At 43.9% G+C, this 23,462-nt stretch overlaps 1 protein-coding gene across 9 annotated transcripts in view; it reads left to right on the forward strand.

Annotated features, from left to right (window-relative positions):
- The window catches only part of MEIS2 (Meis homeobox 2), a 170,842-nt gene continuing 147,380 nt past the window's right edge, over window positions 1-23,462 (forward strand). For 4 of the 9 annotated variants that reach the window (XM_021403251.1, XM_021403252.1, XM_021403249.1 and 1 more), the window contains exons 1-7: window positions 780-925; window positions 1,822-2,054; window positions 3,367-3,508; window positions 3,730-3,780; window positions 4,438-4,488; window positions 5,261-5,410; window positions 15,351-15,465. In XM_021403251.1, coding sequence (XP_021258926.1) covers window positions 914-925; window positions 1,822-2,054; window positions 3,367-3,508; window positions 3,730-3,780; window positions 4,438-4,488; window positions 5,261-5,410; window positions 15,351-15,465 — 754 coding nt within the window. In that variant the 5' untranslated portion in view covers window positions 780-913. The other 5 variants (XM_021403244.1, XM_021403246.1, XM_021403245.1 and 2 more) reach the window with 3 other exon arrangements.

Consider the following 23,462-nt stretch of genomic DNA (forward strand, 5'->3'; position numbering starts at 1 on the left):
TCCCCGCCGCCGCCGCCGCCGCCGCGCTGCAGGACTGGCTATGGCCACCGCCACTTCCGGGTTCCGTCACTTCATTCTCCCGCCGATCAGCGCTGCAAAACTGAGCCTCTTCTATAAGGCAGCCGGCAGCCAACCTGCCAGCACTCACTGACACTCGCTCATCTCCGAGCGCGGGGAGAGAGGGAGACAAAATACCTACCGGGAAAAACGGAGAGAGGGGGCAGTCCGCGCTTTGCAAACTATTCCATTTTTCTTCGCATCTTTCCCCACCCCCCTTCACAGTACTTAAAAAAAAAAAAAACAACCCTGTAGCGATCCTAAAAGGCAAAACCCGAGCGCGGAGTTACTGGAAGAAGAAACCGGGGTTAAAAAGATTCCTCCTCTCTTCTTCATCATCATCAGCCATCACTCATTCACTACCTTGACATTCCCTGGCTTTGATTGACAGCTGGAGTGGCAAAAAGCCATGAGACACGACAGTTCGGTTCCATGTGGGCTGCTGACGGGCCGATCGTAACCCGCACGGTGGGGGCTTGACCGTGTGTGCGCGCTTTTTTTTTTTTTTTTTTTTTTTTTTTTTTTTTTTTCTTTTTTTTTTGTGCGTAGAGAAAGAAAAAAGGAAAAAGAGAGAGAGAAAGAAAAAGGAAAGAGAGAGAAAAAAGAAGAAATACACAGAAACTCATCGTGGTTGCTGGCTGTTTTTTGTGCGTTCTCGTTGCTGGTGGTGGTGGTGGTATTTCCCCGTACCGGAGGATAGGAGAAGTCTGTAAGTGGGTGGCAAAAAAAAAAAAAAAAAAAAAAAAAAAAAAAAAAAAAAGACTCTTCTTCACTCTAAATCACTTTCTTTTGCTGGACTGGGACACTGGGATATTAAATATACGGCACATCCAGGAGTTTATTGGAGCGCAGACTGATGGCGCAAAGGGTAGGTTTAAATCTCCAACCCTTACCTATAGATAAATCCTCCCTAAGAGGGGCCTGTCCGATTTGCTCTCCGCCGGTGCTGCTGCTGATGGCGGCCCCTGTTAGCCAGCAGAGCCCGGGTGATCCCCGCGCTTGCCGTGCGTGTGCGTGAGTGCTGTGCGTGTGCCTCTCCCCGCGGTTGTTCCACGCTCGCTCGTCGCAGCCGTTCCCCGCAGCGCCGCTCCGCTCCCGGCTCGCAGGGAGCTGCCTCGGGAAGCGCTGCGGCCGGGTGTGCACATATACGGGAGTGGATATATGTGTGCATATAGAGCTGCTGCCTTTTTTTTTTTTTTTTTTTTTTTTTTTTTTTTTTTGTCTCTGGCTTTGACAAGACAAGGGGAATTGCTGCTAAATAATGTTTCTGGTAACTTTCCGATTATTTCCCCCTTTACCTCCCGCCCCCTCCGGTGCACCCTACCTCTGCTCTCCCCTTCCCCGCGCTGATTTATTTCTCGAGCCGCTTCGGATTCTGCTCCTTTATTCTTTCGTATCGGGTTTTTTTCTCCTTCCTTCCTAACGCGGAGCGGCTCTGGCTTCTCCTCTCGCTTCCTTCCTTCCCCGCGACCCGGCCGGGCTGCCCCCGCCGCGGGCGGCCTCGCACCCCGCACCCCGGCGCTCTCCCCTCTCTCGCCTTCTCGCACTCCGCGCCCCGCTCAGCCCCCCCGGCTCTGCTCCGGGCCGATCCCTCCTCACGTTCCCTTCTCTCCGCTGCGGCTGTTCCCGGGTTGTTGTGCTCCGCTGGCGCCTGGCCGGGTGCTCCACTCTCTTCTGACTTTTGTTGTTGTTTGTTTGTTTTTTTTTATCCCCCCCCCCTTCCCCTCTTTCTCCCTCTCTCTTTCTTCCGGCCCGCGCTGACAGTACGATGAGCTGCCCCACTACGGCGGGATGGACGGCGTAGGGGTGCCGGCGTCCATGTACGGGGACCCGCACGCTCCCCGGCCGATCCCCCCAGTGCACCACCTCAACCATGGCCCCCCGCTACACGCCGGACAGCACTACGGCGCCCACGCCCCGCACCCCAACGTCATGCCGGCCAGCATGGGCTCCGCTGTCAACGACGCTCTGAAGCGGGACAAGGATGCGATCTACGGGTAGGCACAGTCAGGCCCGGGCCGGCAGCGGGAGGGCAGCGCGGGGCGGCGCCGGGGGAGCGCCCCGAGGCTGGAGGGGCGCGGAGGGGCGCGGAGGGGGGCGCGGGGCCGGGGCCCGGCTGCGGTGGCAGCGCCCCGGGAGGCGGCTGCGGGGAACCGCGCGGGGAAGGCCTCGGGGGTGCTGCCCTTGTTGATTTTTTTTTATGCCCTCTCCTCTGCTTTTTCTTTTTATTCTTCTTTGCTTTTTTACTTTCTTCCTTCCTTTCTTTCTTTCTTTTTTTTTTTTTTTTGTGTGTGTGTGAGGTTTTTTTTTGTCTCGCTCCGAAGGCCCGAGCAGCACTTCGGGCTCACGGTGCGCTGAGTTTGGGTGGAAGAAGCGTAGTGTTGGTGCTTTGCTCCGCACCACAATACCGTGCTGTAAATAAAGGGCTGCTCCGAGCACGGGCAAAACGAGAGGGATTCGCTGCCCACGAGAGGTTCTTCCCCGAGATGGGAGCAGTGAGCTTTGGAGGCAGCGCGGAGCTCCGTGTGGAGCAGAGAAAGGGTGTGGGGAGGAAGAGCAGTGCAGCCTCGTGCGCTGCCGGGGGGCACCGAGTGCTCCCTTTTTGAAAGAAACACCCAATTATCCCAAAGGAGATTGTGCGGTGTGCGGTAGAGTGTGGGCCTTGCTCAGACCCAAAGAGGAGAGCACACCACCCGCGTCCTCGTGCTCAGCACGCAGATCAGATATTTTTTCCTGACTGCACCAACTATGGGAAAATATTTGGCGAAGAGCTGCCGCCCCCCGCCCCCTCCCCGCGCCCTGTTCGGACACCGCTGTTTGGCCCTGGGTGCTGCGAGGCCAGGGAACTTCAGCGCAGTGCTACTAGCAGGCCCTTTGCAAAAATAAAATCCCGTACGGAGCAGTTCGCAGTTTGCCTGCCCGCGGTGCGCCCTGCGGGTCATAGCTGGAGGGGAGGGCTGGGAGCTCCGGGTTTCGCGTTATTTTAAGCCGCGGTGCAGAGAGCGAGGTTCCCGGGAGACGAGTGAGGCGCTGGGCCGGGCACTCTGTCCGCGGCTGCGGGGGCTGCACGGGGGGTGTGTTGGAGCGTTCGCGGTTCCCGAAAGCAACAAAACCTCAAACCCACAAAAACCGCGTTTTTATTTCAAAATGGGCTTCTGCCCCGCTCTGCCCGAAGCGATATTGGAAGGCTGCAGAGCGTGGCCGCGTGTCCGTGCGTGTCCGTGCGTTACCAAAATACTTGTTGATCAGAGATCTTCTTCCCCCCTCTCCCCCACCCCCTCCCGCCCTTTGTGTGCCACTGCCCGGTAGGCACCCGCTGTTTCCCCTCCTCGCCCTGGTCTTTGAGAAGTGCGAGCTGGCGACCTGCACGCCCCGGGAGCCCGGCGTGGCCGGCGGGGACGTCTGCTCCTCCGACTCCTTCAACGAGGACATCGCCGTCTTCGCCAAGCAGGTCCGGCACCGCTCCCCCCGGGGCCCCCCGGGCCGCGCGGGGTTGGCCCCCGGCCCCCTCGGTGGGGGCGGGAGGGGGCGGCGGGTACCCTCCGGGCCGGGTCTTCGCCCCGTGCCCGGTGGAAGGGTCGTGGATAAGGATGAGGGGGAGGTTGCAAAGAGGGGATCCCCAGGGCTGGGGGAAGAAGCCGCAACCCACGCCGCTTTTCCTTCTTCTCGTAGGTCCGCGCTGAAAAACCACTTTTTTCTTCAAACCCAGAGTTGGACAATTTGGTAAGGCCTCACCCCTGCGTCCGCCGCCGCCCTCCCCTAGGTCCGGACAGCGCCCACTGAGCGGGACAGGAGGCGCCCGGGCCGGGAGGGCTCCCCGCTTCCCCGAGGGGTTCCAAGGGCCGCGCTCGGGGCAAGCCGGGGCGAACGCTCCGGCCCCGGCGCACGGCGAAGCCGGGCTTAGAAGCCACGGGAAGCCAAAGTGAAGGAAATAACCGCTTAAGAAGAGGGAGCTGGAGATTTCTAGCTTAATTCTTTTGCTAATGTGAACGATTTCAATATTCAAAGTGCCTAAATCCTCTTGTAAAGAAGATGCCAAACTATTCATCTCCCCCCTCCCCTTTCTTCCCCGAGCGGTGTGCGTGGGGGGGTGGGGGGTGCGAGCATGTGTTCGGCCCTCCGCGGCCCCTCCGAGAGCGGAGGAAGAGGCTCTGCTTCTTTGGGACCACGGGAGCAATCCCCCGGCCCCGCACCCCGAATCAGTCTGACAGAAACTGAGTGCTCGGGGTAAAGTTGACCCAAATTGCTCAGGCGTAACCGAGGGGCTGAAATCCCGGGGAATGACCACTGCCCTGACAACCCCATCTCCCCCAGCCCCTTTGGGCTCGCAGCCCCGAGCTCCTCTCTCCCACCTAACCCCTGCTCCCAACTCTCTTGCAGATGATCCAAGCAATACAAGTGCTAAGGTTCCACCTCCTGGAGTTAGAGAAGGTAAGAGGCACGGGGGGTGGTGCAGGCCTTCCCCTGTCCCTGCCCGGGCCGGAGCGGACACTCGGCCGGGAATGGGGGAGCGCCGGGTGACACCATAACCTGTACCACCGGAACATGTGACGCCGGCAGCCATGCCCAGCCCAGCCCGGCATTTTTTGTTCTGTGTAATTTCAACCGAGTCATTAAATCTATACATTATTAAACCCCTGACATCCTCCTTACCCCTTCTCTCGGCAGAAGCTCTTTTCCTGACTCGGAAATGCTATGTTTAACCAAAAGAGAAACGCAAGCCCTCTCGCTCCGCCAGGCGCATTAACCCCAAACGAGCAGTGAATGTTTGGAGGAGGCAGGGGGCCCTGCTCGGCGCGGGAGGGGCTGTGCCCGGGCCGGGAGCGCCTTTCTCAGAGCCCCGCCAGCTTTCTCCGGCCCGGGGGGGCCATGCCCGAGCCCTACGGTCTGAGCTCGTAGCCCGGCCCGGCCCGGAGGTCCCGCCGGGCTGCGGCTCCCCCCGCTATGGGAGCGGCACATCGGGTTTGCTCCGCACACCGGACTGAGCACACTATCTCTCTCTCTGTAACTTGTTGCTGCAGCAAGTCTCAGGAGAATAATATGTGCTGCAACAATTTCTCTATTGTTTCCTTGCCTTCAACTATTGTGCCCCTTAATTAGAGTTACTCGTGGAGGAGCTCGGAGTGTTGTTCTTGCTCCCAAAAAGAGTTGCAATCCGATAGCTTGCCCTTACTGATGCTATCACTCCTGTTGCTTCTTTCAGGTTCACGAATTGTGCGATAACTTCTGCCATCGGTACATTAGTTGTTTGAAAGGAAAAATGCCAATAGACCTTGTTATCGATGAAAGGGATGGCAGCTCCAAGTCAGACCACGAGGAACTCTCAGGATCTTCCACAAATTTAGCCGACCATGTAAGTCCTTCTGATTTCTTTATGGTACTTTCTGAGACTTTTAACTTGCTCAGAGGACCCGTCCCCGGTTTCATGGTTTGTAGCCGTTGCCTGCCGGTACTGTTTCCACCTTTAGTGAACTCGGATCCCACCATCAGGCTTTCTCCCTCGGTTTGTAAAATTGTAAAAATGCGAAATTTTCGTTCTGTTTCCAACCGCGAGTTTGCAGTGGTTGGTAAAGTTTGCTGGTCCGGGCGACTCGGGGAGGCAGCAAACTGCTCGGTGTGGTGCTCGGTGCTTTTTGTCCTTCTTTCTGTAGTCGATGCAGCAACACAGGAAAACAGAGAGAAAAAAGTTAGGGAGAAAGTTTGCTGCTCTCCTTCCCCCTCCCCTCTGGCGGGGATGACAAGTGATGAGAATTATTGGCAATACTACACTGCATTAAAGAAGGGGGTTAGCATATGAGAGTTTCCAATGCTTGTGCTTTAGAGCAGCTTATTGTCAGAATATGGACTTATTGCCAAACGCCTGAAGCATCTTCATAATAAAAGACAGTAACCTTGATGAAGCAATTATTAACAATGTATTACAGAAAGCTGGAGAGAACGATGATAGAGTAACCGTAGGTTAGCAGTTGATTTTAACACTTGAGGAGTTGGTGTATTCATGCTATGTGTGTAGGACTGAAGTTGGTGTGCATGGTGAGCAGAGTGCCTTTGTTTTTCCGGGTTTGAGAGCAGCTCCGGTGACACTCAGAAACATGGAGAGGCAGAGAGACCTCGGGATGTGCAGGGAAAGATTGCAGCTGGTGCCGCGGAGAGGGAGCGGAGAGCTCTGGTTAAAAAGAGTGGGTGTGAACTCTGGTTTATTTATAGGAACGCATCCCTAGGGGGGAAAGGGGTTTACGCAGTTTTAGATTCAATTTAACTCATAATCTAAATGATACAGTCTAATATTTTAGCGGTTGAAATATTAATTTAACACCCGGTGTGAAGTTAACCATGCTCTGCACAGGCGCCCGCCTTCATTTCCCCGCGCGTTAAGCAGGGCAGCTCTCAGCCCAGGGAGAAGCAGCTTTCCAGGAGCTTTTGTTTCCTTTGAAAACATGTTGTTTGTGTGTGTGTTTGGTAATTGCATTAGACCTGGACCGAAGCTGAATTGGGAGATAAATTAATCATAAATTCTCCTAAATGCCCCTCTCCTGGTATTGGTTATTTCCAGAGCCCTGGAAATATTTTTGGAGCCAAGCCTCAGCTTTCATTTTCTCATTTGCGTGAGGTAAACATTGTAGAACATAATTCCTGTGATGTTGTGCGTTTGAAATCTATTATTTTGAGGGGAAAAATATATACACAGCGGTCTCTGAAAGTTTCTCCGCTTGTCAGTTATCTCACATGTAGATAATAAAGTCTATGAGGCATGACACTGTTTCAAAAATATTTGTTTTATGGCATTTTACAACCCTAAATGCGCATGCATAAGTATTATGGGGGAGTAGGAGAAAAGAAATTAGAGTGAGTGGCACCCTGAAAGCTATAGGGTCATTGTGTATAATTCAGAGCAATAGAAAAAAAAAAGTCCATGTTTTTCCAGTACGGTTTCTTTACAAGAGTGTGTTTCAAGTGGAAGTGTAGAAATGGAGCATGCTTATGTTTATATTGAGGAGATTAGATAAACTAGCCTGTTTAGGGTTCTGGCAGATGGCGAATGCTCAAGCCAATTTGCAGTGCTCCATTATAATATTTAAATTCGCACACAATGATAGGACAGGGGTGGAGGGGGGTTAGCATTTTGATAATTTGATAACCATTATCTTCCCTAAGAAGAATCTCCTCTTAATTTTGTGGCCCAAAAAGCAAACTCAAATAAATATGACAACCCATTTATCTTACACCCGTTAGGGTTTACCACTTCATTGGGTATTATAATTTAAGGCCTTTTATTTCCTGGAGATTTGAGCTATAACATTTTTACTTTAGCCCCCTGCTATTTGTTTTGAAAGGAAGCAATAATTTGTGCAACCAGAACACCAACTGGGAAATGAAGAGTTGTATCACATAGTTACATTTTATTCATGCGTTTTGGGAAATGTGTCTCCTTATTGGATTTTTTTTTTTTTTTAATATATTAGCTTGTTTTCCCAACAAAACTTTAGCACTCTTTTACAGCTTGGTCAAACTACTGTTTATGTACACGTCAGTGTCTACATTGTGCAAGGCTGAAGAAGGAAGAAATCTGTTTTTATTCATAAAGTACGAAAAGCTTTAAAAATTGCTAATATAAACATGCATGACTATTAAAAAGCATGCTATCACTTGCGAGCATCTACCTGAAAATGTAATAGTTCAAACATGCAAATTTGTCCAATTTGACTCTCCAGGTTTGTTTTTTCATTTGCTTTGATATGCATATTTAATATATAGCCCCGGGCTAGATCTCATTTGGTGAAAGTTGGTGCAGGGGTGATGATGAGCCACTTCAGAGGGACAGAGACAGCATGTTGTTTCCTCTGTTTTATGTATTGGCCCACTATTCTGATCCAGGGGTCTTCCCCTCATGGTTTTATTTGCACATGAAATACCAGGAGCAGCTCCGCTGATTGGCTATGAATAATGATAGCCAAAAAGCAGTGTAGTTTCATTTGTTGTGTGCCAAGGTTTTCCTTGTGGAGGTGACAGTTTGTGACAGCTGTTTGACACCCCAAAAATCCATACACCTCTGTTTTTGTTAAGCGGTATAAAGCTACATCCTGTGTGTGTTTTCTGTGCGTGTGAGGGCTGGCAACAGTGACAGCGGCAGAGTGGAACCGGCACCTAATGCAGCTCTCATTTTCGTTCCTTGGCTAGACCTGAAAATGTGCCATAAGTAACAAAAAGAATTGTGGGATTAGCTGATATTTACCATAGCACTTCAACTGGGATGCTGAGATACAGCGCTTCCCTTTTCAAAATCTACTGCTGTATTATTTATATAACTTAGCTGGAAACCAAAAGCAAAATCAACAAAGGAGTGAACTCTTCAGAGGTGTACCTGTGCTAGAAAGAGGAGACGTCTGTACGCGGTTGTGCTGTATGTGTTTGGCAATAAATGTGTACATCGAATTTTGTTTTAGTGCGCTATTAACTGTTATGTAATACAGTAAGCGTAAGGGGTCCGGGGACTTGGTAGATCAAATAGTGCAGCTCTGGCCACAAGAAGCTGAAACTTTTGTAATTACTCTTCTGTGTTTAGTAAATATAACAGCCCATAATTACTGTTTGAATTTTTAACACCCTCATATTTTTTTTATTGCTCTGAGCTATTAGCTGTAGATGGGAAGAAGGTAATTACAGCTATGCCCTGGCTGAACCAGATCAGTAAGGAAACAAAAAAGGAAAGAAACCTTTCCAGAGACTTGACTCCAGTTTGAGTCAAGTCTCCCAGCACAGACAATTTATTATTGTTCAGTATAAACATGCTGGGCCCTATCCTGCATTCTGCGTTCAGCCTAAAATATCTGTTGAGATTGCCAACAAATCTCATTTTTCTTTTCTTTCCAGATATTTGAATCTGGAAAAAAAGTGACGCTTGTAAAATTTGGAGATTTAAAAACTTTTTTCCCAGCATAAATTATAGCTTGTACTTTAGTTATGTACCTGGTCTCACCTGATGCCATACAATTCTTCCTTTAGCACAACCTACTTCGAAGCTTAGAAATTTTCTGGTAGAAATTTATAGCTCTCCTTCCCCTGGCTTTCATGGGAGCAGGATGCGGGCCTCAGTCTTCATGATATTTGTTTATAAGTTATAGTCAATTTGCAGCTGAGGGGTAATAATATACAGATCATCATTCATAAAATATAATTAAAAATGGATAGAAATATACATACATCTCATTTTTTATAAAAGGACTGTTGACAGGTCAGAAATCTGATGCCTTAGCTGTAGAAGAGAAATATTAGTCTGAATATTAAACCTTTCAGCTCTCACATGAGGAGATATGTATATTTTATACTTTTGGACATACAGACATTTTGTGTTTCTTTCACATTTCTTATTGAAGAATGGCCTGTGCAAATTTCTGATGTCTTGCAGACGAGAAAAAATAAAAGTCAGTTCCAGCTATATAATTAAACCTTTTGGTAGGATCTGACTGAGGAAATCACTGCTGGGCTGTTGCTGTGCTCTTCAGGCACACAGCCCTGGTGGATCTGGGCGGGAGTGCTGAGTGTGCCCAGAATGTGGGAGCAGACCCCAGAGGTGCCCTTCCTGTCTGTAGTGGGTCAGAAGGGAAACCAAGGAGCTCACTGCAAAAAAGAAAAAGGACAAAATTTTTCTTTCATAACCAAATTTCTCAGTGTGTGGTTTAGGACTTAGGATGTCACTGTAGGCCCCTTGATCCTGAAGGATCGAGGAGCATCAGGAAGTTTCCGAGACAGTAAAGAACATCTTGTATTTGCTCTTTTTGATGGGCAGTGCTAAGACAAGTTATCAGGCATCTCACAATCGAATATTTTAATTTTAATTTGGGTTCTCTCTATTTGAAATGACATCGTATTTCACCATCTATTTGATGCTGGTGTTCCCTCTTTGGTTTGAGTTGTCTATCATTCTAGATGAAGTGTAGCCACATTGAACGATGTAGAGGAACAATTAAAAAAACAACAAAAACATGATTTTTCAAGTCTCACTTCTTTACTGACAGGTGGATTATACATCTGATTTCAATCTTAACTGAAAAATAGAAAGCATGTAGTTTTAAGAGCGTTGCCACGTTCTAGGAGTGTCAAAAATTCCTCTAGACAACTTTACTCAAATGAGAAGTCAAGGGACAAGAATGTCAAAATTAAAAATTGTACACATGTAAATATGCACAGACATATCTGTTAGAACAAAATACCTTCTGTTTTGTTTCACTTGTGTAATTCACATGCAATTTAGTTATTAAATCACAGTGAATATGCACCTGTAGGAAAACATACCTTGGTAATATCAGGAGCAGCCATTTAAAAAAAACATACACAATTAGAGTTTTCTGTGGCTCATTTACTTATTGAAAGTTCCTTTATGTACTAAGTTTACTTTTGCCTCGTTCCACAGCAGTCTCTAAGATATCATCCTGTGCATTGAGAACATACACAGACACAAGTGCGCACACACAAACACACATGCATGTATGCATAGGGGTTCTTACGCCTGGCATAGCATGCCATCTTTGGATACACTGTGGTGCACAGAGACAGATTTTTGTGGTATCGGTCACACCACTAATTCCAGTGTTTACAGGCGTTACTTGTAAGAACAAGGTGAGCAGGATTTGGCTTGTATTTAGCAAGGAGAATGCCACCCATGGCAGTAGTTCTGTTCAGGTTTGTGTTTGAAAAATTAATTTACAAAAGCAACCTCCAGACCTTCGATTCCACCTCTGCTAACAGAGAGTCCTAGAGCTATTGCAGTTTCTTTCAGGAAAGCAGGTTGTGCTTTATTTGTTCGCACAAGATAAATGGTTTTGTCCATTTCATCTGATAAAATTTAAGGCCCTGATCCCATCATGGCTGTGTACTCCAAATGCTGGTTAACGTCTGTGAGCCAAATCCTGCTCAGCGTACTCACATGGATATCAGCTGGCCTGATTGATCTGGCTTCCCAGATACAAATAAGAAGCAAATTCCTTTTGGTTAATTGAGTCTTTAATATCGCCATAAAAAACACTGTGAGATCAGAATCAGCCCCAGAGGGACTATGTACACTCAAAAAATTTGCCAGACTTTGCCCAGTGGTAATTCTGGGCGCACAAAGTAACAATTTCAATTTGGCTGAAGGTTGTCCTCTATCAAATCTCTGTGTTACAACATCTCTATTCAAGAAATCCTGCAGCAATTAAAAAACTCTTACAGTTTCCACCAGATTTGCAGCAATGACTAAAGAGTAACACATCAGATTTGCTCTGTATACCAAGAGACTCTCATCCTTTCTGTTGCTCTTTTCTAGATTTAGCAAAATTCAACAGTGGTGCTAAATCAGATTTTTTTTCTTTTTAACTTTCAAGGGAAAAGAAGCACTCGCAAAATTGTGTTTTCTAGGGAAAGCTGTGTGTGTAAATGAGAAACAGCGGATAGCAGGGGAGTGATCTCCTGTGGCCCTACTAGTACAAGCTTTCCCCATATTGTCTCCTGCTTTTATATTAATTACAACTTGCATTATCAGCTGTGAGTCTGTAGCCCAGCAAATAGAAAATACTGCCCCTGGAGACCTAGCTTCTTGTATCTATTTTCCATCTCCTTCTATTGTGCTCTGCTCAGTATTCACTGCTTTTCTCCTGGTAACACTGCTCTTTAACACAATTAGGTAAGAGCAAGAGGAGCACCATATTTGACTCCCAGTTATTAAAACTCCTGGGAATAGATACATGTGTGCTGTTTATCTTCTGTGGTACATGTCATTAGTTTAGGTCACACGTGTGTGAAAATTTTATTGTGAGCAGGCAAACGCAAAACAGGTGATTGCATTTTAGCAAATATCATCCATGTTTTTTGGCATGTTTCTGTAAAGCATATTACTAAACCTTGCAGAAAGATATGAGAAACTATGCAAATATTTTGTATAATTCATGATAGCTATTTGCTTTTCTCTTTTTAAAAATGTAATAACTTAAAATTTGTATTAAGTTATATGGAAAAATGAAATAGAAAATTAGAATTCTTATTGGAGGGCTTTGTATCAGGATGGATCTCTCCGTACTGTACTGATAAATTGTTTCTAGTGAAGCACACTGTAGGTCTGTCATTGTTTTTTTGTTTTGTTTTGTTGATGATGAAAATGTACATATAAGTACTTATAATCAGGCAGTTGGCCAGGAAGTTTTCTTGAGAGATGCAAAGTTGGAAACAGTCTAGGGCAAGAAAGAGACACGTACAATGATTCTAGTTCAACGAAAAAGAACGCTGTCATTTTTATGAGGCTCCATCCCGAGAGTTATTCATCATTTTTTAAATAATATTAAAGCATAGCTTTTTCCCTTGCTTTTAGATGCTTCCAAAATTCTACTGTTGCCTCTTGTAAATACTTCATCTAACTACTACTATTCTTCAAGAAAATTCTGCCAAATTTCTTCCTTGAGAAAACTATGTCAAAAAAAATACATTGAATTTCCAATCAGTCCACCCTGTCTTTCCAAAACTGAATGTACAAACTGAGGTCAGGAACAACTCAGCCTGGTAGGGACAGCAAGAGTTTTCAGCTGCAGGAAGTCTCATTTACTGAGCCTTTCCAAATCAGTACATTTTTGAAACAGAAAGGCTGGTCTAAGCTTTTGAAATATTCCATGATAGGTTTTGGATGGCATTTGCCTTAAAACATAACTGAGGTGTTACCAGTTAATTATTGTAATTTTCTTACGTGTGATAAGGAGCTCCAACAGCAGCCAGCTTAAGAGAGCCTGCAGTGCATAAAATTAACATAACTCACTGTGTTCCCTGAAAAGTTTAGCCTAGGTGAACATGTTGCAATTATTACATTTTCTAAAAGAAGGTTCCAGCCTGGTGTTGTTGGAGGGCTAAACTCATGCTATGCTATTGTTTCTTTTCTTTTTCATGTATTTCTTCTAGCTCTTTATCTGATTACCATCCGGCAAACAGCTGACGCTAAGAGGCTGCAGAGGGCTGAAGAGCTCCTGTCTGCTGTTTGCCTTCAGCTTGAAGCTATTTGAGTGGCTTCCTAACTCAGAGATAAAAAGAGAAGCTCATAGGCACAACTGTTTTAATCGAGGCTGTAAAGAGACTTACTCAGTTTTTGCATTTTATTTCCATCTGAACTTTTTGGTAACCTTATTTTCAACTGTGATTTTTTTTTTCCCCACAACATCTGGGTTTCCTGAACTTTCAAGCCTTCTCATTGTTCTTTTTCTGCATCTTCCCACTTGACTCTGTAAAATGATGGTAAAGTTTTTGTATTTTCTAAATGAAATTGTGGGGGCTTACAGTATTAATAGCGATTACAGAGACCTAATTAATTTAACAACACCAAGGAATATAAAATCCCATTGTGGTTATTTCTATTTGTCTGTGTGAGAAAAGGAGATTGGTATCACAGGTTTTGGAAGGGTGGTGGCTTTATACCATAAATGCTATTATGCTGTCAGTTGTGTTGATAGGTGAGGTGAATTTAAGATCATGGACTGTCATCTGATCTGCATGTATCTTCCTGCTGTGGAGCCACATGCATGCGTGCATGTGTGTGTTTGTGAAAGGTGAAGTGGGATTTGGATCCTTCTCACCCTTTGGTCATCTAGAGCTTTATTCAGAGCCTTTTGAAGTCACAGGCTCTTCCCTTTGTCTCTGCTGTGATCTGGGTCAGGCCCGTTAGATTTATGTTACTGGGTTCTGCAGCAAGATGTTCTTTGGCAGTTATATTTTGTGTTGCTATAGAGCATGTGGTACTAATCAGTACTAGGAGATTACTTTGAGATGTTTCATTATATATTTGGGGACCTGATTCCAATCACACTTACACTGAATTTTACAATGGGTAAATCAGATGATTTTGTTGAACTTATTCCTACTACACGTTGGAGTAGATGAGGTCAGGATTGGTCCTGCTCAAAGAATTTAACAAAACTTGTCATTTGCTGCTTTCAGGCTCTCCCCATGTTTTAATAGCCCAATGTTATTTCATAAGGCATTGTTTGTAAGCAAACCTAACAAACAATTTATTTTTTGGAGGGGAATGGGAGGGGGATAGTTTTTGGAGGCTGAGGGGGATTTGTTGTTTGCTTTGGTTTTGGATTATTATAGCACGCTTGATTTAAGTTGTCACATGCAGGTGACAAGTAATGCAGGTCCAGCCCCTAGTCTGATCTGTTTCATGTGTTCTTGCTCTCCTTTTCTGCCAGAGGAAATTCCATCTCTTGCCTGCCTTCATGTGGTGCTGATAAAGCTCTTCCTGTACAGTAGAATTCCTGTTTTCCTTTAAGCAACAGCAGGGTATTGGGAATGATCAGGAAAGGGGAGGAGGACAGGAGGAGAATACACTCAACAAAGTAGCTCTAAACTGTAACATTAACTTTTCCTCACTTATCCCTTTAAATAGCAGCTCCTCACTTCAGGAAAGCCAATACTCAATAAATTAGAAAGCTGGCATGAATGATATGACTGAAGTACTGTGGTTGAGGTCTTAGCCAAGTTTTACAAACTCTGTACGTCTGTCTTCCGTGTTCTCTTTTGTCGTGTTTTATGCATAGTAATATGGAAAGAATTACATAAAAATCACTATACGTGCTATTTTAGGTAATTACCTGGTGGTTATTCTTGACAATGCTTGTAAGCGAACTGTTAGAGTGATACAGCTAGGAAGTCTTTTGAAATATGTCACATCAATGTGGTGGTTGGCGGGTGAGGAAACATCTTCATGTTATAATGTATTTCAGAAGCAGCTTGCTTTTTTTTCTCCACGTCTGTGTTTGTCTCAAGTTTTTTTCCACCGCCCAGACCAGTGAGAGAGAGGATAGGGTGGAAGGGCACGTTCCTCTCCTGTGAACATTCTCTACTTCTTGAAAAGTTTCCCTCCTCTTCCTCTCCCCTCCCATCTCTCACCAGTCTGGAAAAACAAAGTGTGGAGAGATAGCTTACATGCCAGCTGCCCTGATGTGAACACTCAGTATCATAAACTGTGCGTGTCAGTTGGTGTTCTACTCCAAGCCCCCAGCATCTTATTAAGAAACACCCACATAAACGTGTATATGTTGTTGTTTTATTATTTTTTTAAATATGTCCTTTATTTTACTAAATAAATCCTTGTACCTCCTCTGTTTGTCTTTGCTGAAGAATTATTGCACTGCGCGAACAGTATCAGTGTTTGGCACATTTCACAAATGCTAATGTGTATACTTTTCCTCCTCTCCTCTCTTCTCCTGGTTTTCTTTCTGTTCTTCATTTGCTGTTGGAATGGGAACTGTGGAAAAAATTCCTTGGCACTCTGACACCAGAATCCTTCATCTTGGAGAGACCACGATGATGCAACCTCAACGCACTCGGCAGGCACACCAGGGCCCTCCAGTGGGGGCCATGCTTCTCAGAGTGGAGACAACAGCAGCGAGCAAGGTAAAAGGTCAAACTTTTTCCCTGTGCAAAGTAGGCATGACTAAAATAACTTCAGCTTTTTTATTATATCAGTACATCTGCCTTAAAGTAAACATGGAGTGGCAGACTTGCAGTATAATCAGCGGTAACTTAGGGAGACGGTATTTCCTTTTCTTAACCCACTTAGCTGCATTTTATTATTATTTCAAAGAGAAATATCTAATCTTCAAACAAGCTTTGTAATAACAATTGATTAGTTCTGCCAATTCCTTTACAAATTTGGTTATCTACAGTTTATTTTTGTGTGGTGTAAGTAAATATAATGACAGACATACTCCCCAGCTGCAAAGCAGTAGTTTGAGCTGAATTATAGGTGGAGAATTTAACCTATAGTTTTAGCTGGGGAAATGCTTCCTGTATGATGTTATCAAGCTGCTGACTTGAAGTAGGTACAAAATTTAAACTGGACAGAAAATGTTTCTTGCAATGTTTACTTGTACAGACACATGTCTGCTTCTGAAAATCTTGATTCCGAATGGTAAATGGAGATGTACCTGAACTGCAAAACTTTAGTTGTGTCTGCACAATGAAACCCTCTCTAGGGTTCAGGAGGTTTGATTATTATTTTAGGACTTTTTGTTTTATTTCCTACTGCCCCGCACCTTGTGTGTGGTCATCTGCATCCATGCTGAGTGAGTGCCAAAAGCTGTCATCTTGATATGGTAGTGTTTTACACTTGCCTGTTAGAAGCATTAGAGGCTCCAGCAGGTGTGAGATTCAAGCCTCAAGCACAAAAGAGTGGGGTAAAGATGGGCTACTGCCACCCTTAGACTCTGGCTCAGAATCTTTAAGAGCAAAGCTTGTGGTGGGGTCCTCACTTGTTTTTCTTTGTTGTCATGGTAAGTCTCAGCTGACAGGTACAATGCTACCTTTACAAGGCCGCACAACGTGCTCCCTCCACCTGCATCTGTCACATTTTGCCACTGCTCGATGGTCACGCATATGCCATGCAGCTGGGTGACAGGCGTGTGATCCTGCTAACTGTGTGGGAGGAGCAGAGTGGAGTGGCCTTCAGGGCTGCAGGCCTCATGCTGCAGGGGCTCCCACATGGTTCATGCTATGCCTGGATGGCTACAGTGCTGCGCCATTTTACCTCCCGCATGAGGCTGCTGTGTGGCAGGGAGCTGCTCACTCTCCCTCACAACCTGGTGTCTCAAGTGCAACCTGCAACTTCTGTCTCTCATGTGCAGATTGGGTTTGTCTCCTTTGTGTATGACTTGTTTATGCACTATTGTTGATAGAAGCAGTCACAGCACAGGGTGTGATCTGTGTCCAATGTGAGCTGCTTAGGATGTTGTCCTGTGTGGCTGATCTGGAGCTGTACAAGGCCCAACATGAACTCACATCGTTCAGTGGCTTGTGCAAGGGAAAGCCTGACTGCTGAGTGGCAAAATGGTGTTACACCTACTTGCTGGCCAGTCTTTACTATTGGTGAAATGCTTAATATCTGTGTGTTGTGGTTAAGATATTTGAGATAGCAGAAGATCAGTTGTGTACTTAAAAATAGATCCTCTGAGTCATCTGTGACTGTGTTAATTCCAACTGTAGGTAAGAAACTTGCTCACACCTGTATCTCCACTCTGTCAAGGAGCCCCTTATAAATTAGGAGTGCTTCTCCAAGCCGCGCTTGATATAAAAAGATCCCTTCTACTGACATCCAAGGATCTTGCATTTCACTAACAATCTGATCCCTCACCATGTAAACTGGGGTGCTGGAGAAATATTCTTAAGCATGAGGCAAAAAGTAGCTGGTTACAACTATGTGAGCTTTCCTTTGAGAATAGAGGTTTCTGGCAGTATGTGTGACTTAACCAAACCTGTTACACTTACGTGTGCAGAAGATGAATGGTTGCTGAAGGGCCAAATCCATCACCAGTGTTGCCTGGCCTAGCAAAGTGAAACATTGCACATGCACTTCCCTTTGTACTCGGTTGGGCCTTTTAAAAGGAAGCAGTCGTCCAGTGGCAAATCAGCATTCCTCTCAGCTGCTGGCAGCTGAAAGATGTATGATCGTACAGTGCAGGCAAAATTCCCATTGGAGACAGCTTTGGATTGCTCTCCCCCTGAACCCTGGGAAAGATTAGAAAGAGGGAGGCCTGGTGCAGAAATCTGCATTGAATTTTCTCTATGCTTCTTTGAGGGGGCAGGGTCTGCTTTATCACTGAAATGGCAGTGAGTCTGTCCCGACCACTTCTAAGTGTGGTGGAATGCCCTTTGGAGCTGTTCGGGCATAGCTACCTGTTTAGGTCAGCTTGATTTCCCTGCAGTTTTGTTGAGATCTTCCTCAAATGCTGTATTCTACTTGCCCCAAAGGATTTCTTGGGAAGGGAAGCTTGTTGCAGAGTCTTAGGTTACATTAGCAACCTTTGGGCTTTTCCACTGATACCTGGTCGCAGCAGAGATTGATTCAGACTAGACCCAGTCTATTATGGCTCCTGGGAGCTCTCCCTCCATGTGTCTCATCTTTTTCCTTAAGTTTATGGTGTGCATGTAGTTTGTGATTTTTAGGAGATGGAAGTGAGATGGGTGAGTGATGACATGTTTTTTACAGACTTTCTCTGCATGAGGTAGTTATATTTACTACATAAAATAATATATCCATAATTCCCAAAGTTGGAACCTAGACAGCCGTAGGCATTTTGGCTGTTTATGGAGAACAATCTCTTGATGACAATGCATGACTGCATTTTTGGCACCAAAAGGGTTAATCTAGTCAATGTTTGATATTAGACATGCAGACACTGAAAGGGTTAAGGAAAGGGCCTTCGGGCAGTAAATGTTGAAAGATTATCCTAATTTTATTAGAGGCAAATGTCTATGTTGTTCTTAACATGTCACCTCACTTGTTCAACAAAAAACTAAGCTATATAACATATTGATCATCTAACAAACCTAAGTACTGGTGACCTGTAATCTACCAAGCATTTATTGACTTTATCCTGGTTCAGATCCACAAATGCAGATCAATGCCATCTAACACCATTTTAGAGATCAGTAATTATGTGGCAGGTCTGATTCTTTTTTCCTCCTGTCCTGGAAAGAGAGAGTTAAATAGACCAATAATAAAAATAAAGTACTCTAAACATCTTACAAAGGAGAAAAAGGAGAAGCTGATTTAATGGTCTAATGAGGCCATCTTCCAGAGACTTGTTTTGTGTAGGGCTTGCTTTGACCTTTCACTTTGCTCAGGAGCCCAACGCTTCATTTTTCACATTCTTGCAATTACGTTAACGCTTCAAGCATTTCTGACTCCAAGTCAGCTAGCAACACCAGGCATAACTCAACACTGTGAGTTTTTCTCCTCTCTGTAGATTCATTAACAGGTCACTGGGGTCCCAACTGAAATTTAAAACTGACTGGTTCTGTTGGGTTAGCTGAGTTATAGCAAGGGAGATGGCAGGAAAGGGGCTGAGAGAAGGGGAGGAGAGAGAGAAGACTCTGGGGTTTCTGTTGGGGAATATATGTGTGAAAACCCTAAGCAGAAGATTAAAAGGTGTCTGCAGCTTTATCATCCACTCTTTTATTTGAAGGGGAAGAAAACAGATCTGAAAGTCTTTTGGGGTATTTTCTGCATTCTTTGGAGACAAAGTTAAAAAAAAAAAATAATAAAAGGCCACTGCCTTTACACACAAGGCTAAATGACTTATAGAGTTGTGCATCAGTTTGTACTATAGTGATGGATATGACGCCCCCAGACTTTAATTCCTATTTAATCTCTTTATGGGATATTTCAAAAAATGAATATGGCAGATTATGCATGAAAAGTGAGAAATAAATCTTTTTAAGGTTTAAAAACATGTGGTCTACAGGAAAGCACCAGGGAACAGTTTCAGTTTTGTATTTTATTATACCAGGATTTTATACCTGATTTGTCACATTCTTAGTTTAGTCAACCAAAGGACCTGATCCAGAGAAGTCAGATGAGTGGCTGAAGTTTTTCAGGACCTTTTGGGAAGTTCAGTGCCTTTTAGGATTAGGCCTGGGGTGATAAACTTGTCTTCTTACTTATGGTCAAGAAGCTGCTTCTAGGTTTTGCAGAAGTAAATGGGCATCAAATTCAGTTTGCCCTATTCATTTGACAGCTTGGTTGTTTACTGTGGTTGCTTGTGCTGAAGGAAGAGGATCTGTCCCTCTATAGCTGAGGATTACTCTCTAGGGCAATATCTTTAAGTGGTTTTGAAAAATTGTCGTCCACATTTCTGTGGCAAAAGACTCAATATGTGGTCCAGGGCTAAGTGAACTGTTAGCTGATGTCAGCTGAAATCATGTGTGTTAATCCTAGGTTACATCTCTGGGTTGATGCAAGTTTGAAAAATTAGGGAGTGTAGCTCTTACTTACATATCATCATGCAATGGACAAGTTTGTTTATTAAAGTAGCTGATAATGCCTGAAGGCCTGTCTCTCTACTGAAACTATATAAGGCATTGAACCAAGCTCTGAGAGGAAAAAAAGACAGAGATAGCAGTAATAATAATGAATAAATAATATAATAATAAAAAGCAATGTGTTCATACCAAGTCTTGAAAGCCTAATATCCAAAACCTAATACTCCAGCTTTTTTTTCCCCTAGAATTGTGCATATAAGTGAGCCTGCTGAGGCCAGCTAGCATAGATGTTCTTTATAGGGATTCAGAATATGTGTTTATTTCTGTTTACAAATAAAGCTATAGGGTTTCGTTTTACTGGAAGAGAGCTGTCTTTTTGTAAGAAAGAAACTTCCTAATAGAAAAGCCCAAATATCCAGACTGTGAAAAATCAAACTTCCTAATAAATAATGCTTCACTGGAGAGGCATTATTTCAGAAGGCACAGTTCTCATGAAGGTGAACTGTATGAAGTATGAAAAACTCCTAAAGAACAATGACTTTTTTCAGCAGAGGAAGATACAGGAATAGAGTAGCCCTTATTAATTCATCTTTTCCTTTCAAGTTTGAGGGGCCCGTCCTTGTGTTGATATGTATGAGTAATTCCCATTAATGGTGATGGGAGTTACGCATGTGCACTGACAGAAGAATAGACCCCTTAGTGTTCAAAGCACATGAAATTTACATTTTTTCCATTGCTGTAATTGAGATGTTGACAAATTGGAGAATATTGATGAGCCTTTGTTTTAAGTATTTCTTGCCAAGTTTGTTTTATTTTTTCATGGTTTGAACAATGGTGTGGGTTCAGCAGCAATGAATAATCAGGGTAGAGTAAAGATAACTTTCTATTTCAATATTTTGATGTGCCAATATGAAATAAATTGTCTTAGGCAAATGGAATATGCTGTTTTAATCATTAGCTATGCATGAAAGAAAAATTGATGTTGACATCTTTGCTGTAAAATCGTTGTAATGGGGCCTTCCTTACAATTCATTTTTGTAAAATTCATTTTGTACATTTTGCAGCAATTGAACAATCCCTGCACTGTGAATAGGCAGAATTCCCAGAAATACTGAGACAGTTGGCCCAGTAACTGCTGAGCTCACACTGCACACCACATGCACATTAACCATAATGATGCCAGAACCAGCTTAGCTAAATATAGTCACATTTTAGTATCCTACCATCCTCTCTTTTCTTTCCTTCTATTGCATGAACAAATAGAGCTTTTTGCAGTTCTTATTTGATTGCTGGGTTGGGGGGACATTTATGTCCCTACCCACTATTCAATAAGTAGCAGTAAAATTTCACAGCGAATCTTTGCTTCACTACACTGTTTTCTAATATTCAGGCAGATTCCTTACTGTTTACTAAATTAAAGCTCAGAATGTGGGGATTTTAAAATCTCATATTTGTATTTAACGTCCTCACCTCAGTCTTAGATTTAAATCCATGTTATATTTAAGCATATATTAAAAGTCTATCAATAGATACATACTAGAAAACATTTATTTCTGTATTTGAAAGTGCTATGCAGGGGTTTCAAACACAGCCCAGGAAAACTCTGTCAATGGAATGTTTTCATAGTGGCAGTAATCTCTTTAAAATAACCCTAAATACAATATGACAGATGCCATCTGGAATAATCTTTTGCTAGTTGCTTTCAACTTTTATTTTTTTCTTACAGTTAAGTTCATCTAAAACTGGTCACTTACTGTTGTGGTAAATGTAGCAAACTCTTTCTTCCCTTGTGCACACGTACGTTCAGAATTTACTTGATTATACTTAAGAGATGTTTGCCTCTGCTTTGTGTTGCTTTTTTTTGTGTGTGTGTGTGTTTATATATATATTTAGATATTTGTATTTCAAAACGAAGAAGGTAGGATTCCTCCTTAGGCCATTCTTTTCATCTCAGATCCTACTCAGCCTAACCCAATTTGCCTCTGAATGTTAGATAACATCCCATTTGCTAAATTACAATTGTATGCTTGTTACAATATTAATGGTTTCATAATGCAACGCATTTAAACATACAGTAGCAAGTGCTTAAATGTCTTCCTGTGTTGTTACAGACCGACTAATTTCTTCCTATATGTGCCAACTTATTTGAAAGATCTAGTGTTGGAATCTCTAGATTTTTTTTTTAACTTGGTCGTGTAAAGGGATGTCTCCTGATGCCTGTTAGAGTTTAATTTAGAGTAGTAATTAAACTTGAATACTGCCTCATAAACAAAAGATAAACAATAAACCAGCCATGTTCCCTGCTGTTTCATAGCTTTCTTTCCCAGATGTTTTATCCTGATAATTTTTACATAGCACTCTTTGCTAGCTAGTTCACTACGGACAGAGGTCAAAGCCTAGTTCCTTGTAACAAGGTTTTTAAAAACTTTTTTTTATTAAACAAAATAACGTAGAATTTTCCTTTGTGTAGCTGATAAAATTTGAAAACGCTAATTGACCTAGCAATTCCCTCCCTCTTGTTTAACATGATGGCAATAATTTAAAATATATATATTGTTTTTTCTTATTTCTTACTATCGATGGTGCTGTTTCTTAACATTATGGTGCATGGGTAGTGTATTAAAGTCCTCTACCATCCTTTAAAAGCAAAAGGTACCTGCGCAGGAGTTTCTCTGCCCATGCTGAGCAGCTGCGGAAATACTCGCAGCAGAGCGCTTTAATTCGTCCAGCTGCCCGCTCGGGCTGCAGGAGCTGGCGGTCCATTCCTGGACTGCTCCATGTCAGCCACGATCTTTCTAATTGCCAGGTAGGAGTGGGCCGCTCGTCTGCAGAAGCCATGTTATTTTCACTGGGTGGGGTAATTACTGAAAGCTGAGAATAGCTGCACTAAAGACACAGGGATACTTTCATGATCCCATTAGCATAAGAGTGGGTAAATTATTCATGGCAAGTGAGGATTCTATGGGGAAAAGTATAGTTAATGCACATAGTTTTTAAATGTATCCCTTTCTGCTCTGAGACTAAATTCTTGTTGGATTCAGTTCTCAGACATTTACGGGAAAGCTCTAGTGGCATGTTAGACGCAGTTCATCTCTCTCTGTTTGCAGCGCTCTCAATAGAGACCATCTGGCAAAGATCCAAAAGGTGATTAAACAAAATGATCAGCTCTTGTTGCTGTGTTACATGTCCAATACTCTGGATTAAAAAACATGACCCACAACAGTCGGCTAACATCTCTCTTTTTTTTCCCCCCTTTTTTCCACCTCCCCCCACCCCCCTTCCCCTGAAAGAATTCAGATGGTCTGCAAATGTCTATGCCATCTTTGTGTCCTTATGGCCCATAATCATGAACAGGTTGTGCAAATGGCTCTTTCTGTAACACGGTCTGTTCCAGCAGCATAGAAACATTTCATATTAATTGGGTCAGTCTAATGTTCATAATGACATGGGGAAAAATTACCCAAATGTGTTCTTATAGTAAACACTTAAAATGTGTCTTTCTGCTATTAGAAAGTGAAATTTGACATCAGGCTCATGTGGCTGATTTTTTTTTTTTTAAGTCTGAAGAAAAAGCATGACACTGTCATCTGCTGAAAATAGTTTAAAGCCCCTTCTAACCAAACAACCGGTGG

This window comes from Numida meleagris, chromosome 6 (genome assembly GCF_002078875.1).
Source record: "Numida meleagris isolate 19003 breed g44 Domestic line chromosome 6, NumMel1.0, whole genome shotgun sequence".
Classification (NCBI taxonomy): domain Eukaryota; kingdom Metazoa; phylum Chordata; class Aves; order Galliformes; family Numididae; genus Numida; species Numida meleagris.